This window comes from Etheostoma spectabile, chromosome 3 (genome assembly GCF_008692095.1).
Source record: "Etheostoma spectabile isolate EspeVRDwgs_2016 chromosome 3, UIUC_Espe_1.0, whole genome shotgun sequence".
NCBI classification, from domain to species: domain Eukaryota; kingdom Metazoa; phylum Chordata; class Actinopteri; order Perciformes; family Percidae; genus Etheostoma; species Etheostoma spectabile.
In genome coordinates this window covers 15,858,999-15,878,989 of record NC_045735.1, presented here as the reverse complement: position 1 = coordinate 15,878,989, position 19,991 = coordinate 15,858,999, and the positions used below count along the sequence as shown (strand labels likewise).

The following is a 19,991-nucleotide window of genomic DNA, read 5'->3' as shown; positions in this document are numbered from 1 at the left end:
GGCGTAAACAGGAGAGAAAGCACTTTGAAATGAGCAGCCACAAATGAGCACACGACAACAGAGGCTGGCTTTGTGTACTGATACACTCAAACCTCCCATGTCTAGCATCGAGCACCACCTGCCCAGGTGCTGGGGTCCAGGCTCCACCGCTCAGGGGAGAGGAACAATAAGACAGTGTTGATACTTGGCCAGTTGACGAGTCTGTCAGGTAAACCTAGTTAAAGCTTAGAGTCTAATATAACAGCCATGCAATACCCCCTACCTTTATGAATGTTACTGAGTTCAGCTGTTGTTGTTGAAGCCGTTTTAAAAAAGCTGTTGAATTAACTTAATGGTTGAAGGTTTGTGTTTGTGGTGCTGCTGTTGGACCGGTTTGTGTTATACTGCGAGGTATTTATAATATTTATACCCAGCGTGGACTAAATATGAGAAACACCTCTCAGTCTTACAGCGATCCGTTAAGGAGCACCGTAAACTACAACCTCCAAATGATCGTACAGTTTATTGCAGGGCTGTTGCATTAGTTTTAGTACTAATGTTTTTTAATTTTCTTTTATTAGTTCAACAACAGCTCAGTACAGAGACAGGCTATGTTTACAAGGCAATATATAATATAGTTGGTTTTGTACTTAAAGTAGTGATGCGCTACACTTATTGTGTTCATATCACTGGACCACAGTTCCTCAGTTTAGGCTCGACACCCATATCCCAGCCATAGAGACTAAGGGCCTCATTCACCGAACGTTCTTAAGAACAAATGTGTTCTTGAACCCCACTTACGCAGTTTTCACAAAGATTCTGGCATTCACCAATGTTTTCTTCTTTGGGATTTGTTCTTAGGTAACAACAGATACACACACTCAAGAGCACTATTACACACAATTTAGAGCTGACACAAAACAAGTTTTAGTCCATTGTAATTAAAAATGTGTTTGTTTAAACTAATACATACTGCTCATATTTAAAGCACTTTGAGTTGCCATTGTGTATGAACTGTGCCTATTTAAATAAACTTGTCTTGTCAATTCGCATCAATTATGTTAATGGTGAACCCTGCCATCCAATAATAAGTGATTGATCACGCTATTTATACGCCAAGGGAATCTAGCACTAATCCAATCGCACACACACAGACACACAGACACACACACACACACACACACACACACACAATAAGTCAATTAATCGCACGGTAAAACAAAAATGAGCTCGATCATTTTTCTGGCCGCTGTAATTTCCATTTGCATGCTGGATTGTTTTCCTTCTCTCTCTCTACCAAAGACACTGGATGACCTCCTTGGGGTAACGAGGAGTGAGCCCTCTTGTCAGTTGCATGGTCTTTGTATGGGGAGGCGGGACTCCAGGCGGAGAGAGAGAGGAGAAATGCAAGGCACCGTCAAAAAAATAAAAATAAAGTACTCGAGCGAAACCGCGGTGTTACTCTGCGTCCTGTTTCCTGCCTTTCATTCCCAAGCGCACAGCTGACAACCTGCCGGTAGAGGCGGTGGAGACGGGCTCGGACATTAACGCCACGGCCTGCTGTGGACCTGTCAGTCTCGCAAGCGTTCAGGAAGGTGGCTGCATGTGTCCAACGCACAGAACATTAACAGGTACAAGCCTACAGCTGTCGGCGTGTCAGAGGCTCGCGGACGGTGAACTGAGACTCCGCTACCTGTCGGCCAACGCTTAATGATCGCTTACTTCATTTCATTGTGCTTTCTTTTGGAAGGCTGGCTGCCAAAAATCGCCACCTACTAGCTAATGAATTAGCCTGAGGTAAACGCTAGCTATTAGTAAACAGAAGGGATGGCTGGATGGTGTGTGTGTGTGTGTGTGTGTGTGTGGGTGTGTGTGTGTGTGTGTGTGTGTGTGTGTGTGTGTGTGTGTGTGTGTGTGTGTGTGTGTGGTGTGTGTGTGTGTGTGTGTGTGTGCGCCCCTGAGAAGCTCCGACCTGTAGAGGAGCAGAAGGAAGTAGCTGCACCTTTGCCAAAATGAAGGCTGAAAACAGAACTATTTTGGTATCAACATTTCTTCGGCATATGTCAGATATTCAAAAATGTCTTCCAGTTCCCGTGTTAAATGTTCTCTAGAAATAATAGTTTATTGATCTCTGAACAGGTGTACCTTCATTGTTATGCCATTATCGTTTATCGCAATAATTTCTGGAACAATTTATCCACACACACACACACACACCACCACACACCACACACACACACACACACACACACACACACCACACACACACACACACACACACACACACACACACACACACGACCTTTGAAGCCCGTCTGAGGCAGCGGACTGATACGTAGGGAAGTGACTCACTTTCTAAGAACACAAGGTGTGCGAGGACTAATTCTCAATTCAGGGAGCTCAGCCTGAATGAATGCAGTCACACAGGCTCGGCCCTCATTGATTTCAGATTACAATATGATTTGAGTGGGAGTTCAAAGTGTTCACTGTTAACTACACTCACTTTTAAGACTAATAACTGATGTGGTGCTCATGCCAAGTGCTGCTGTGCACCTGTGTGATGATGACTGATTAGTGCAACTCCAGTTAGTGCTGCCAATGCTGACTAACAGAAATCTGATGAATCACACTAGCGTTTAATATGAAAGAATGAAAGATCTTGTGTACCAAATAGAGAACGAAGGGATAAGAGGAAAGCATAGGGTGAGGGAGGTAGGATGAGGGAGCCACACAACTCTACCAGAGAGAGAAAATAGAAAAAAAGAGGAGATGTAGGGTGGAGAGTGGGGGGGGAAAAAACACCGACTCTTTTACATCAGACTGACGCATGAGTGCTGATAGAGATCAGATAGAAAAGGCCACATCCCCCTCCCCTCCCCGAGTCGACTGGAGCATTGGTTGTGCTGACGTGGCCGTGGAGTGCCAGCCTTCCAGGGGAAGCAGTCACGGGAAAAACATCAGTCCTCCTCCACAAAACGGCAGGCCGACACTGAGCCAAGAATAGCCACAAACAAGCTGCCCGTTCTGGCAGTGTAAACAGAGGCTAGACAACACTTTGGGAACGCCATCATCTCCCGTCAACATCACATAAGCCGTCTCCACCTCCACGCCTCCTGGGGCAGGCCAACAGAATCAACTGGTGCAGTGGGTCTGAGTCAAGACTGGAGGTTAACGCGGAGAGAAGGGGGATAATTGTTCAGGTTGGGTGAAAAAGCCAAGGGAGAGACTTCAAAGGCCAGACACTTCCACACGTATACATACACAAGATGCACAAGGGTGGTAAGGCCACTCCGAGCACCCACCTGCTTCCTGTTGTCTGAAAATGGATCGAGAACTCACTCTAAATCAAGTGGGACTTTGCGCAGGTCTTCTAAAGCAACCGAGCAAACTTGGCAGACGTGGCTCTGAAATAATGGCAACAATCCAAGCAAACTGTCAGGTTTAATCTGATGTGCAAAGAAACCCTCAATTAGATACAAACCATAAAAAAAGAAGAGAAGACAAGTTTAATAGAGGCGGGGTGGCTTAAGAAAAGGGAGTACAAATGAAGCAAGGCACACAGACGGAAAGGACAGGAGTAAGAGAGTGGTTTCATACGGCAGCTCTCAATAAGCTCTCAACGGCAACATGATGAACTGTGATCCCATAAAGATGGGGCGGGCTCGATTATTAATAAGAGCTAACAAATAGTGTCCATCCACAAACAGGAGGAGAATACGCATTGGCAAGGGATGGCAATTAATTACAGCCAAGCTAGGATAGAGACTAATGGCGTTTTTCCACTACACGGTACCTCCCCGACTCCCCACTACTCTACTTTTCTTGGTTTTCCATTATGATAAAAAGTCCCTGGTTCCTGCTAACAGGAACTTTATTTAGTACCACCTACATTGAGGCTCCAAGCGAGCCGAGGCGATACCAAAAGGTGACGTGAAAACCTGCAGACTGCTGATTGGTCGGAGAGAATCATAACTAATCACTGTGTCCTCATTGCTAGCGACCGACGGGGTTGTCCTGAACAAACCTACCATTTTTAAGCCTCCAGCTTCTTTCGAAACTAAATTTTGTATTCTGGCTACATGCCGAGAAACAAAAACAACACACCTTTAACAGTCTCTGTGTGTGTGTGTGTGTGTGTGTGTGTGTGTGTGTGTGTGTGTGTGTGTGTGTGTGTGTGTGTGTGTGTGTGGCGTTACATCACGGCAGTTTTCTGCGGCGTCACTATGACGACCAGCCACTAAATCTGCAACGCAAAAAGAACTGTCAATTAAACAAAAAAGCACTAATGGCAAGTTAAAATCCTAACCTTCATTCTTAAAAGGGCCTTAAGTGATGACACTGTGGTGAATGCTTCTTGGCATGGCACATTTTTCTTGCAGGCAGGAAAGATCTTCCATCAACTAAGAGGGTAGTAATTTGCAATAAGCGTGACATTCTATTAGCAGATTACAAAGCCACGGATGTGTGCACCCATCCTTGGACCAGGCGATTTCTCCACGACTTTCCCTTTAGCATCCAACCCCCACCAATCCAGACATAATGAGGGGAGCAACTGGAAATTGAGGAAAAGGGCATTCTGCGTGCTAACCGGAACACAGGTTTTTAAGGTTAACTTTGTCAGAATTCCTGATTACAACCACACCGGCATGAATGATGTTTATCGGTAACCTTTCTGCTTGTGCTTATTACAGCACATCGCTCTGCTGCTCTCAGCTAGACAAACCCAGATCGAGAGAAGGGCTAGAACCACAGGGGCCGGATTGGTTTAAATAATGAATGATTTGGCTCCATTCAGGAAGTGAAGATTCCACTCTAAAACCACTGTCTCCTCCTGTAACCAAAAGCTAAGCTCACAAACACAGTGATGTTTATAATTTAACAAATCCAAAAATAGAAGAGTGGACTTGGAATCGCCTTGTTCCTCCGGCCATCTCACCGTCAACTAGATTTAGAAGAAAAACAAACACCCCCTCCCTCTCATCATCTCCTGTCATCCTCTTTACCTTTTCACCCTCGCCCTTCGTATCAACGCAGCAGTGGGAGAATGAGTCACAAGCTCAGTCATTCATAGAGCTATACACTGCAGACGCTGTGAATGAACCTCACACACACACACACACACAAACACACACGCACGCAATTGGAGTGTTTAAAACAATGTGAGACTGTGTCTGATGTTGGTAGTCCAATTTTAGGAACCAATTGCGAGGCATTTTATTTGGGAGATGGCATAATTTTTATGATTTATAGTCTTTATTGATCCCCTATGGGGAAATTACAATTTACACTCTGTTGTTATTACACACAGGCCTGAAATACACACATATGCTCAGGTCCTCTACATGCACTAATGGAGAGATGTCAGAGTGGGGGGGCTGCGACGGCTGAACAGGCACCCTGAGCGGTTGAGGGGGGTTCGGTGCCTTGCTCAATAATGAGGTGATGAACAGGCATCTCTCCAGCTACCAGTCTATACTCCATACTTTGGTTCGCACAGGGAGTTGCTGTGTATTTATATATTTGTATATCATTTCTGATATTTTGTCTAGTGAATCTAGCAATTTACTGCTGATATTTACCAACTTTAATCTGACAATTTAGTAAGAAATCCAAATTTTTGCTCTTGTGGCAAGATAATGAAAATAATTACATTTTTATTTAGCCTAAATAATGTTTTATATATTTTTATGTCTAAAATGTATGGCTCTTGAAAAGATGACTAGATACAGTTTGAGGCACATGCAGATCGTATTATCTATCCTTAAGACAATGTGACAATACTTCCTGGTACAGAAGGCCTCAAGTAGAGGGTGGTTTTGCATCTTAAAAGTATGTTTAATCTTTGACTTTAGTAAGAATTAAGACTCCTTCAATTCCATTGATTTCAAAACCCTATCATTTAGATGTTTCCAGTTGCGTTACAATGCTAATACGGCACTGAAGGTACCAGTATAGTCCCATTAAAACTGCTTGTCGGATGGGCCAATAGGTCCGAAACACCTTTTCATTGTATTATATGGTGGGATGGGTTGTGTCCAGAATATTTCTGCAACTTTCCAAAAAACTACAACCTGACCCACACCCACTTGACGTCGGGACTGGCCAGCTGTCTGGAGGTGAGAATGTAGTCTGGATTTTATTCAGTTGGTAAATGACAGTCTGAAAATGTGTGTTAAACCCATTTTAAACAATACCGCATCACCCGCCTCTCTACGATAGCTGGGATTTCATCCCACCTCTTCTGCCTCTGGACATGGCTGGACAGCTCGTCATACAATCAACTTCTTTCCAGTCATAATTAGGCCCTTGCAGTAGCTATTCAATTTAATGATTCCACTTGGACTGTTTTCACTCAATCCTCCAAAATCTAAATGGGACTTGAACAGACACATGATGGACAATGTCTACTGTAGCAGTAGAGCAGTTTTCAAAAAGTAAGTTTGAGTAGAACCGACTATACTAGTGCATTGACAGAATGGAGACCCCATTCTGCACAGTGTCAGATGATCAGCAGCGCACATCCTGGCTGCTCAGTCTCAGGCACAAGGGACATGACAGCCTCAAGTCCCTCAGATAGACAGTAGACTGGCACCATCAGGAATGAGTCGAGGTGTTTCCCAGCTATGGCATCAGAGATAAGAGTCAAGTAGGCAGATGGGCTGACTGACCGACCCAACCGGTCTCTGAATGTGGAGAAAGCAGAAGACACTGGCAAAACGGCCCCAAACTGAGCCAGCTGTACACATACAAACGTGCAGAGTAGATTAAAGGTTAAGTTCCGGTTTTGCCGGTGCGGTCCGGTGTACGAGCTTAAGCCGGTTTGATTTTATGACATTATAACTAGGGCTGGGTATTGTTTGGATTTTTATCATTCTGAGGCCAAACGGGTACTTTAAAAACCATTCTTGAAAAACTGAAAAATGACATCAAAGAAAGGCTCGATCATAGAGTTTTTTCTTAATTTCAATTTAACAATATATTAACTTTTTAAAGTATTTAAATATATAATAAGTTAACCTAAGTCACCTAACACAGAACTACAATCATTTAACAATCGTTACACTATTAACAAGTAACAACAAGAAAAATGTTGAGTTGGTATGCTAACTAAACCAGCTTCAAACTTTAGCAGTTCTTTTGCAGAAAAATGACCATATTTGCCTTTTGTGGCCAGATATGAAAACTCTCAGAGGGTCTCGACGGGGCCTGTACACACAGGTAGGAGTTTGAAAGGGCAGACAATATGGAGAGGCTGTCCCGCTCCCCCCACCACCAGGCTACAGGGTCTTACCCTGAACGATAGACTAGCAAAGCAAGTGTAACATGTTTACTAGCGATCACGTGCAGTGAATAGTTCATATGCTTTTACGTCTGTTTTGGTGAGCCCAGAGGGGAAATATGGCATTTTATAAGCAGCCTACATTTACACTGCTAGCCAACGGTAGACTACAGAGATAGTCTGATATGTTTACTAGTGCCCGACCGATAAAGGACTTTTAAGGCAGGTATGATACAAACATTTGGTTATTTAAAAATCCAATACATATTTAAAAACAAAGGCCAGAAACGCGTAATAAAACATAAACAGATTTCCCTAACATTAGTCATTTGTAGTTATTTATGAGTTCTCACTAAAATTTAATAATTTGTTTTATTGTCACAACAGAACAGAGGAACATCAAAATATATTAATGTTCTGATATAATGTATAAAATACACACGTAAGATATGAAACTTAAAGGAACCGGTTTTTGGTACCGGAATCCGATGCCAATATGGCAATATGGTATCTACCTAGTTGTAGGATTCTGTATACTGGCCCAGTGCAGTGGGGGGGCTAGGATTGGGCTCTCGTGGACTGCTGTTCCCAAGTACGTAAAGTACGCCTACGTTGTTTCACGGCCACGTGCACGTGCAGACGTAGCTGGAGCGGTTATCAAAACCAAACAGAGAGAACACACACAGAGGGACTGTGACTTAATTATCTGTTCAGGATGCCATTACTCTGAAATCTTCTTTATATAGCAAATATTTGATTGCTGCTATATGTGTACATATTCTAAATATTGAGTGAGAACACACGCACACACACTTTTGTGGGAGACAGCACATTTCTATCAAGCTCAATAAGACCAGTGGAACTAGACGGTGCTTTCAGCCATCAACCAGGGACTGAATCATCCAAAGTGATGTGAATCACCGGCAGGCTAAGTCAGATAAAGAAGTGGATCTTATCAACCCAATGGTCCTAATGCTGACTTGCCTCATCAGTCACCAACTTATCAGGTGATTTATCTCTTTGTACCGGTGCTACAGCCTTCAGATCTACAGTGGCAGGCGCTGAGAAAGGGCGGCCGATGGAGCGCCGAGGGGTCATTAGGGCATGTCCACTCACATACAGAACTCCCCTTATGGCAAGGATGACAGCTAGCAGGAAGATACTAAAGGGCCACTCTAATTAGCCTCCATTATAAAAGGCAAAACAGGGATAATGCCTCCCATGCATTTTACAAGATTGTCTGTTCATATTGAGCAGGCTGTCATGCGCTAACACGTAGCAATTACACACATCCAGCTGCTAAAAATACATAATTGAATTCACAAATTGGTGTGGGATGGAGTGAATCCTGAAAAATACATGTAAAGCAGATCATCCTGGCTTTCCAACTGCGTCACGCTGTCCCTGTTAGTACATACTAGGGTAAAAGGTGGGACAGAAAGAAAACAGAAGCTTAAGTGAACAAGAATGATCTGATGTTGGCACACACAACACACACACACAACACACACACACACACACACACACACACACACACACACACACACACACACACACACACACCACACACCACACACACCACACACACACACACACACACACACACACACACACACACACACACACACACACACACACACACACACACACAACACACACACACACACACACGGTGAGTCATCCCTCTGTTCACGTCACAGAGAGGAGTGCACCCTGTGACAGTCCGGTTAGTAGCAGTCACACTGATCTATGTGGCACTTCTCTCCCTTGTTTCTCCTCTGATGGAGAGACTTTGTATGATCACTCCCTTATTAGGAAGGTTTACTCAGCTCATGATGGGGGCCCAGCGTGGGCGCTCAGTCAGACAAAGTAAGGAGAAGAGCCCCTGTATGATGGTTTTCTGCCTAGACAGGATCACTTTATAATACTGCTTTTGCTTTTTGTCATCTAAACCTGGATGCCTGATGCCTATTGTCTCATTATTCACGTACGCCACAAGGCATAGCCAAAGGCTTCAGGCAAGCAACACCAGCGTCTTTCAACAGTAAGATACTATGCACCAGTCTATATAAGGGTCTTTCAATTTCTGCTAAAATGTCGAGTGCATGCCTGCTGAGGTCACAAACAGTAGCAATCATTATTCACTAACAAACCTTTATTATGCTGCCATCCTTTATCTGTCTTTATTAAATCAAATTGAACATTTAACAGAAAAAAACGAGTGACAGTGAGCTCCCAGACATGTCAATATGTGGAGGGACATCCGTGGAGCGTAACAAACAAAGCAAATCATTTCCAGATCTATGTTTTCCCGGACAACTGCATTTTATCATAATTGTTTCCAATTTATGGCCCAACAGCTCTATACCTCCTACTACTCCAGCTGTCTTCCGTTCACAATGTCAACGGTTTAGGAGCCAGATTTCATTGTTTCTCTCACAAAGCCGGCGCAATCAACAATAATTAAGGAAAAGAAAAAGGCTGCCATCAGGACAAATAAGACTGTAACACATCTCACTCAAACACCGCCTTTTTCTGCCCCAACTCCTCTACATACACAATCATACCATATGCTTGTTTCCCATTATTATAGTATATCAGTGCACAGTTGATTTCATCATCTGTCAAATGAAACAAGAAGAGCAGCAAGTTAAATGACATTCAGGAAGCAAAGCCAATAAAGGGAGGGGGGGGGGGGGGAATAGTTTGTTTTGGGCCACGAGAGTATGACAGTCTGGGCAAAAAATAAAATGAAGGGGTGACATATTCTGTACACGAGGAAGTGCTGTAATGGAAACCAATAAAAAAAAAAAGTGTATATGCTTCTTCTACATGCATTGCCTATTATTTATCATGTTGGGATGTTTTATTTATCTCCTTTTTTCTTGCATATTAGGCAAGTGTGAAGTGAATCCATGTGATAAAGCTTCATCAGCTCAGTGTATTTATGTCTAAATATCTAATTTTATTTAAACATATTGATGAGATTACATAACATGTTTTTTCAAGCTGTACTATTCTCTATATTGGCTGGAAGCATAAGACGCTGTTATGTTATTGAGCAGCCTGAGAGCTGCGGGACATTGAGGGTCATCCTGTTGTCATTCCTGCTAAAAAGATACGTCAATGCATCCTGGCCAACCCCTCCCCTCTTTACTGCACACACTGAAAAAGATGAATCCAGGTGAAAATGGCTGCTGGAAGAAGAAAAAGAGGTTAAGCAAAAATCAAGCTCTATTAATTAGATTAAACTCACACGAATTATAATCTTACACTTGTTAAGATTAGATAGGAACAAATGTAACCACCAACATAAAATGTGCTCTTCGCTGCGAGAACCTTTAGCAATCTCATGATTAGATCAAGAGATTTAGAGATGTCTCTTTATCAGTCATAATTATCAACAGGGACAGGCACAGAACTTCTAAGATATTAAGACATTTCAGATGAGAAAAATATGACTTCTTCATGTACATTTTATGAAAAGGTCCCATGGCATAAAAATTTCACTTTGAGTTTTTTTTAACATTAACATACTTTCCCCCAGTTTGCCTTTGAGATAATTAAAGCTCAGATGGGCCGACCTGGAATCTTGCCTCTTATGAGGTCATAAGGGGAATTGTCACCTCCCCTTTCTCTGCTTTGCCCGCCCAGAGAATTTGACCCACCCATGAGAGAGACGTCATGGCTTTCAAACAAGCAAAGTGGCAGTTGGTCAAGGCCACACCCCCAGCCTTCACCTTGCCCCCCCCCCCTGCACAATTAATCACAATTGTATCGAAATCATTGCAATATCCAATTTTTCCAAAATTTGTCAATGGCAAAATATGTGTCAAACCATTCTGAAATAAGTATTGTGGTGTTGCAGAGACGTTCCGGGGTACAAATCATATCCTACAGACTTAATATTTTTTGGGGGGTTGGTACAGCTCCTCGCAAAAATTACACTATAAATTATTGTAATTTCATTTAATGTTAATCATTTTCAATGAAAATATTGATACAAAAATGATCATTCCCTCCAATATCGTGAAAACATTGCAGTCAAAATAATCGCAATTAGATATTTTCCTCATATTGTGCAGCCCTACCGTGCAATGCTGTATATTTACATATATTCACGTTAAAACCTTTAATTAGAACAATCTTATTAAAATTGAGACACTAGATTGTCCAGTCCTAGTCTTATTTTCCATATCTGCTGTATTAACTCATTTAGACAAGTCTCTTAGCTTTCCATAGATGCCAGGGTAAAAGCAGAGTACTAAGCATTTTGAATGAGCCATACATTTCCTGGAGCTTTTTGGCGGCCCTGTGAAGAGTGTAGCCAAGAACTCATTTGTCTTGCGGTCACAATGCCCTGAAACTCACACTCAGTATGTTGTGTGCTCTCATTGGAGCACTCTGTGCTGGAGCAGCAGGGATTTGTCCATAGAATAAACTGGACCTCTTGCGTAGTCTGGCTATCACCAGAGGTCTGGGGAGTCTGCTCTGTATGTTCTCTGCACAAGAGGCGTGATTAACGGGCATATTTCAAATGACTCTGTACGCAGTCGGATAGTCCTTCAACCAATCAGACCAACGATCCGGGGGACGTAGAAGAGACCCCGCCTATAACGGTTTGCTGCTCTTCGCGTTCGGTGGCCGCTATGTTGAATGTAAACAAGAAGCTGCTCGTGGTAAACCCACCAATAGAACGGCGGGAAGATAAGCCAGTTTGTGATTGGTCCCCGTAAATTTATAACGGAAGCAGGAGAGAAAAATGTACAGTTTTCCAGCCTGAGATGCAGGGGAAATCAAATCGCCGGCAGATCGGGCTGGGTTACCCTGTCTACCTCTTGCAGCATTTCACAGCAAAAGCTACTACGTTTACTGGTACCCTTGGAAGAATTAGCCTGTGCACATGTTGCATTTTTCATATTTAGGAGGTTATGCTAAAACTTGAATGAAACTTTGATCAAACAATTGTCTCTCTTGTGGCTGTTGAAATTGTGTATCTAAAATATATGTTAACGTAACTATAAAATAAAAAAAATAAAAACATGTGGTTAAACCATATGACCGGCCAAGACATTTTTAAAGTTTTGTGGAAAGGCTGCACTCTAAAAATCAAACAGATGTCAAATAAACCTGTTTTAGTTTTTCAAGGCTAGAAGGCTTGCACAAAGGGGTTATATCCAAATGTATCTACACTATGCACATTATAAAACAATATTTTGTAATCAACCTCTGATCTGACTTAATTATTAGCCACCATGCATTCCAATCCAGAATCCCATTAAAAGGATATAAATGTAATGAAAGAGCAGCTTTCTTACCTGTGATACACTGAAACTGACCATCCTCTCGTCGAATAGTGAAGGCCTCACCTGGGTTTACCTGCACCAGGATTACCTGTGGAGATAAAAAAAATAAAAATAAATATTTTATTTTATTTGACTACCCAAGGGAACTTGAACACATGTTCTACAGCGACAAGTTAATTCAAATACAGGTCAACACGTGTTGATTTTTATTTTTGTAAAAGCTGCTCTGGCATCCTAACTCAAGATCTTGTAAGATTTCTGTGATTGTATTTCTCTGGTGTTAATAAAAGCTGCATAATTTGTGTGAAAAGCACACAGTCTTTACCTCTGGAAAAATAAAAAATGCTTTAAAAACGTAACAGCTAATAATGGTTACAAAATCTGAAAACTTTAAAATCATGAAATTATGGTCTTTCACAACACAATATATTCACACAACATTTTGCAAATCACTTAGACAAAGTAGTTTAATTCAATTTTATTTATAGTATCAATTCATAATAAGAGTTATCGCGAGACCCTTTACAGCTAAAGTAGGTCTAAACCACTCTATAATTTACAAATAGAGTAGGTCTAGACCACACTAGACCACTCTATACTCTTTAAAAGAACCCAACAGTTCTAGTATTTCCCTCCAGAGCAAGCAACAGTGGTGAGAAAAAAAACCCTCACTTTTGGGAAGAAACCTGGGACAGACCCAGACTCTTGGTAGGTGGAGTCTGACGGGGCCTGTTGGGGTTAAAATGAAGAGTGGCAATAACAGTTACTTTGATAGTTACTTATGTGTTAATGCAATGCAAATACTTGTATAGAACGGCTGAACTCCATGCAGACTGTATTGTGACTAAATACCATTTTCTTCTACAAGGGATTAATATAAGACGGTTTCCCTGCTGTACTGTACATACATGTATAACAACATTACAACCACCTGTACATTTCAGAAGCATTCAACAGATGTTGTCCAACAGATGAAAATCTCTGAAGCAGGGTTTCTTCAAATGTGACACTGATAAAGACCATTACGAATGAAATTTAAACTGAAATGTAATTGGCCTGTTCTTATAGTGCCTTTCTAGTCTTAACAACTACTCAAAGCGCTATAACATAGTTCAGGACCCATTCGAACACTGTGGCCGAGGCTGCCGTACAAGGTGCCACAAGGCAAGACGACCGCTCTACCACTGAGCCACAGCCGCCCATTTAAGACCTTTCACAACTTAAAGGTACAAGGACATGCACGGTCATTAAATTACTTACTTAGTAAATTGTATTTGGACTAGCAAAAGAAAGAACTATATCACCAATAAAAATATAAACTATCACATTGTGCTGCAGAAGCAATAGAGGTAGCGTTACATTGATGTAGGAAAATGAAGAATAGAGACTTATTTAAAAAGGTCCATTGTGTAGGAATTTCTGCCATCTAGTGTTGAGGTCATATATCGCGATCAACACTCTCGTGCCACACAGTTCAAAGTAGATATTACAGCAACGGTAGCCTTCACGCTTCAAAAAGCCAAGATGTCATCCACGTCTTCATCCAGCTTTACCTCCGGCAATCAGGTACGTTGCTTTAATTATCATTAATTGCAAAATGTTATCTTAAGATTTGGTGAGTACTACAAACTATCTTTTTGACGTTAGCCATGTTTCTTTCTTCAAACCTGCCTGGCCAGGAAGACACGATGCCCATTAGCAGCACCTGGGAGTTTATCATGTGACCGTGAAAACGCGAAAGGCGGAGCAGTACGTCCTGTATGTCCCTTACTGGCTACCGTATTTTAAGATGGAGCATGAATATGGAGCGTCTACCCCAGTTCATGCAAATGTAAATGTGAAATTTTAAGCCGATAGGAATACTTGGAATTGATGGTGGTGGTAAATATTCATGAAAAGGACATGTGTACGGGAACACCGACTTTGATAATGAACAACTAACTAAATACCCTAACATTCAGATTTTGAAATTTGAGACTTTTCAAGACCCCGCGGAAACCCTGAGGAAGTGATTCAGATAGTTCAACCCACTTTTAACGTCTAAAAATATTGACTGTGTCAAAAGATTCATGGTTTGTAACTGGACTGTTTTACTTCTAGAGTAAAAAGGCATTACATGCATTTTTAAAGCTTTAACAATAAGCCTAACATGTTCTAAACTGTCATAATGGTCATAATGACTGTTGGAAATACCAGGTACACACTGCTACACTGAGTCATGCTGCTTCCTGTCATTACAACAGACAAGAAAAGGCTGTTGTATTTTTTCCCGTGGAGCAAACTTCTCAAACCATTAAGCCTTCTTTTGACAACAGCCAAATAAAACTCAAATTTCAAACAAACCTGAGGACAAACCATGGTTTTTCATTATTACCAAGATACCCTGAAACCTATCCCTCTATATCATCCCAAATGCATCGTTCTTAACTTATTCTTCTTAACTCCAAAAGAACACACATAATTAGCTTTTTGTTGCCCGGCGATTGTGTGGGCGCTAGTTACCTCACTCTTGCGGAAGTCGCCGTCATAGAATCTACACTCCGCTGGCAAAGGGCTCTGGCTACGGTTCTCGTCAAGCACAGAAATCATCAGCACCTCCATCTCTGACACTGCTCCCATTCATGTGCTCAGCAGGGAAAAGGAAAGAACCCTTTGACTGCCACACACAGGAGCTCATATGTACGTACACACCACACACACACACACACACACACAGGCCGCGTCAGCAGTAAGTGTAGCTGGTGGGAGGGGGATGCGGGGCAATGGAGGTCTAATTGAATCAAAGTCTAGGCACTTCCCATTCGGGCGTATGTGTGTGCGTTTGTTGTCCACCCCCTTCTGTGTGAAGCAAACAACCCTCCTAGGATGAAGACTCCCATTTCCAATTTAAGCTTAACATTGGAATCAATACTCAGACATTCATTGCATATTTATGAAATCAAACGGCAGGAAATGTAGCTCGCAAAAAGATCTGACTGCTACTTACTGTTGCCCGCATTGCTTTTTCTCATTCAGGCGCCGCTACTCACGCAGTCACAGAGAGAATAAATAAAATAAAAAGATGCTCCAGGGTCTACTAGACCCTCCACCACTTCAACCAGCCCTCATGAGAAATCACATGACCCGCGATGCTAACACATGTGGCTGGGCTGGTCCTTTTCACCTTCCACTTCCATCAACTCCTGCACAAAATCCAGGAAGAAAACCGGCGAGAGGCAAGGAGTGCAGCAGGAGCTATGTAGGCGGATGGGGTTTAGTCTCTTGCGCTGGATGCAGCCTTCACAGAAAGTGTGGCGTAAATCTCATGTTTGCTTAGTCGGGTTCAGCCTCATCTGCTCCATAGCGGCACTCTCTGCAGCAGGCGGCTTGTTCACTCTTGCCTCTGGCTCCAGTGCAGCCTCCCTACCGTCAGTATCCACAGCAACCCCTTCAACAAATAAGCCACAGCGATGTCCGCGCCAAGCCTTCAGAGAAGGGATTGAAACCTTATCAGCAGCGAACACTTTCTGGAAAAAGGAGACGCATGAACCCAAGAAAACAGGATCAAATATGAGAAGGATAATGCCTCAGTTTGCTATTCAGTTCCCTTTTTTGCCTCTGTCACCGACTGTGTGCCTTCATATGGTTACATGTAATAGCATTCCATCAGGGCGTGATCATAACACAGCCAAGCCGGCAAAGGTATAAGAGTTCCGTAGCGGGGGGAGTCCTTTGTTCTGCCTTTTTTCACAACAACAACAATGGCGTGAGGGAGCCGAGCAACCCACGCAGCTTCTGAGCCTGACATATATGACTACGCTACAGTCCCTCTCCCTCCCCCCGCTTCTCTCCCTCCCTGTCATACTCTCTCGGGCTCTCTCTCCCATTCACAGAGCGACATGCCATACACCCTCTCTTAATACTCCGATCGATGTGAGAGGAGATGAGGTGGTGGGAGTTCAATTTCAGAGCTCCAGTGATCAGTGACAATTGCACCCTCGAGTTCTCTACTGTCTTCAGAGATCACAAAGCAGCCCACTGACAACCAAAACAGAGACACGCATTGTACAGCGACACAATATACAGCTTGCAAGTATTTACTGCTTCTGTAACATCTGTCCGCATTCATTCTAAATGGATCTTTTCTTAAAGCGACAGTGCCTATCACTTGATGAGCGTGTGCCGAGTAAAAAGATAATCTGCGTCACTGATACTGCTGCACAAGGGGTACACCTATGGTACATCCTCCACAAAATGAAATCCTACGCTTCCCTTTACTCTGCTTTAATCAAAAAAAGCTGGATTTAAGGAATTAGATAAACATAGCTACTAGAAGCATTGATAAGGGTTTAATAGATGTATATAGTAAGATGAGTTTAGGGAGATTAAAAACTAATTTTGAAAGAAGAACAACCTTAAGAAAAAGAAACAAAACAGCACACACTGCAATAACAGGTTTAAACTGGCACTGATCAAATCAATGATGTTGTGGTCATTGTTCAACTACAATCAAGGAGTCATGGACCAAATCACAGTAAAACCAGGACAGCACCCCCTTTCCGGTTGATTTCATTGTTTTCTACACACAATACAATACTATATACACAATACAATCCATGCTGCAATAAACCAAAAATGCCATTTTTAGAGTACTGCTTATCTGTCGTATAATAATTATAGACAAATATTATTTTATTTGATAGTGACCAAAAACCACAGCAAAGCCTTGGTAAGTCAACTACTGAGACCATGTAGTGAACGGTCGACTGTTAATATCACAACAGGCTCAGCAACTCAATAAAATAAACCTTTCTTTGCTGAGCTCCCCCTACAGGTTTCTCCATAGAGCCCCCCCCCCTACAGGTTTCTCCATAGAGCCCCCCCCCTACAGGTTTCTCCATAGAGCCCCCCCCCCTACAGGTTTCTCCATAGAGCCCCCCCCCTAGTAGAGCTTGAATCGCGATATGAATGTGAACTGATTTTTTGCACACCCCTAGCCATTCCCCACATACTGTATATTTTACTGTAGAAATTGGGGCTGATGTCTACGGGCTGATGTTACAGAACGATTTTTATAAAGAGCCTGGAACAGGAATAAGGTCTTGGCCAAAATGGGGTTTGGATTTTTTCCCATTGAAAGTTACAACCGCATTATATTGTTTTGTATTGGGTGATGTAATTGGTGTTTTGTGGGTTTAGAATATAGAGGGGTTATTTTTTAGATATTTTTGTTAATATATGCTTGGAGTGATATTCTCTTGACTATTTCACTTTGGATTTCAAAAGGATTGCTTCATAATGTTAAATCAATTAAATTAAATCAGTTATCCCAGTTTTTGATTAACATTGTCTGCAACATTGTCTGTAACATATACACAGTACCGTGTACAGTACCAAAACACATTTGAATAACTGCAGGGGGATAAAGAAAACAGCCAGGTAAAAGATTAACACATTCTTTTTTAGATCAGTCTAGTTCCTCTTCTGATACCTCCACTTGCTTGAGGCAACTGTCAATCATAGTTACCCTTATCTATAGACAAACCGAGCTCTTACATCCTCCTGACGCTCCGCTCTAATAAACAGGAATGCTGTCAAATACATTCAAGCTCTGCCCAAGCTATGCCCCTGGTATAGAATGAATGTGTAGCTGCCATCACAACACCAACTGTATGATGACTTCATTAGGAAGTGGATAGACCCATAAACAGTGCTAGGATACTGCAAAGGTTACTTTTTACATAGATGACTAAGCACTGTAACGTGAAATGGTTTCCTGTTCACATTCACAACAGGGCTGATTTTTTTTAACAGAGCGTTGGATGGAAGAAACCATGCATTATGAGAAGAATAAAAAACTAAAAAAACTGCCATAAATTCACAGAACAGTATGTCCAAACAATACATCTTGTTCCCACCATTGCAAAGATGTGTGTCCCTGTGAAGATAGTGTGGATCAATTAGCACACACTGTCACACAGGTGGCCACTGGTGTGTTTTATTACCCAGGAGAATGGCCCGCTCTGTGCGTTCATGGCTGTTAGCTCTGACGTTTCTCAGCCGTCGGTGACTCAGAGTTGAGGTTTCTCACTATTTGTTCCTCTTAATTGTTTCCTGTGTGATGATGTGAACTAGCAGCTGGGTGGACAGGAAACAGGAGCCAAATGACACAGGGAAAATCCTGCCAGTGGCGGAACTAGCCAGAAACTAGCTGATGGCATACGTCAACATGAGCAATGATAATTGATGATCGTCCACCCTCCAGGATCCCCTGGTAACGCTGCACGATGGGGAAAGTAGGATAGAAACAACACCTCTTAGAAATACCTTTTTCTAAGAGGTGTTGATGCACGTCCTTATTAATATGGGTAGTACTGCTTAGCAATAGTAAGGCACAGGAGAGATATGTTTTTATCAAAGGAAACGTTATCAAAGCACATAGTCAACCTGTATGATCTGAAACCTGAGTCACACCACATTTCCCAACAGTTTTCTGTTTACCGTGTTAATTTGCTTTCATGTTTCCACTGAGTGTCTATATTTATTTCTATGAAATAATCAACTGTCACCAACCCCCACTAACTGATGATGACTTAGGGCCTGTGTCCTTTTAGTGTTTTTCTAGCGTTTTTTTCTAGGATAAGCTACAATAACGGGGTGTAGACTACACCGTTAAAACAAGCTGAAAACGCGTACAGTAATAAAAGCACAGCACTCACCAGCAACATTCAGTGACTGACTGAACTGCTCCCAAAAGTGGGCTTTTCTGTTGAAGAAGTGACAGTGAAGACACAGCTCTTTATTTAAGAGTTCACAGAATTTCAACTAAAGGCACCCAAAGTGACCACATACGCTCTGTCCTTTAAAATCGAGAAAAAAGAAACACTATATGGACCCAGGGCCTTTGCATTAAGTGACTATTAATGTAATGTAATGACTATAATGTAAAGTACATTATTATATTGATGTTACATGGTGATGTCCATTTTAGGAACATAAATTAGATACTAAGAACAAAATGACAAAGACATTTCTGACAACATAACCTCTGCCATTTTATTTCCAATAACTATTCAACCACCGCCATGAAAGTCTTTATAAGCACCTGTGTCAACATTAGTTTGGTACACCTGGACTTTGCCACGTCGCCACTTCCTCCCAAATCTGGCGAGACTTTATTCAACAAATTTTAAACAGGAGTTATTATAGAATCAATCAAGGAATGAAGCCACTGCCGTATTGATCAAGGTGCGTGGTTTGGATCATTGTCCTACTAAATGTCAAATCAGCACCCAAATAATGGATGCTAGTATGAAGAGGACCTTAACTCAGGACTGCCTGCATTTGGCTCTGGTCTTTGCTCTCTTTAACATCTCCAATAAAAAGCACCCGGACATCTGATGCTGCTACCACCGTGCATATCCCCATCCACAGTAGAGCTGGTGTTA

General features: G+C 42.1%; 1 protein-coding gene across 5 annotated transcripts in view; it reads right to left on the bottom strand.

The window, feature by feature from the left end:
• The window catches only part of fndc3a (fibronectin type III domain containing 3A), a 62,205-nt gene that overhangs the window by 24,350 nt on the left and 17,864 nt on the right, over positions 1-19,991 (bottom strand). For 4 of the 5 annotated variants that reach the window (XM_032504049.1, XM_032504043.1, XM_032504023.1 and 1 more), the window contains one exon: positions 12,577-12,652. In XM_032504049.1, the coding sequence (XP_032359940.1) occupies positions 12,577-12,652 (76 nt within the window). Of the gene's footprint in view, positions 1-12,576; positions 12,653-15,550; positions 16,146-19,991 lie in introns of those variants that run through there. The other variant, XM_032504056.1, reaches the window with a different exon arrangement.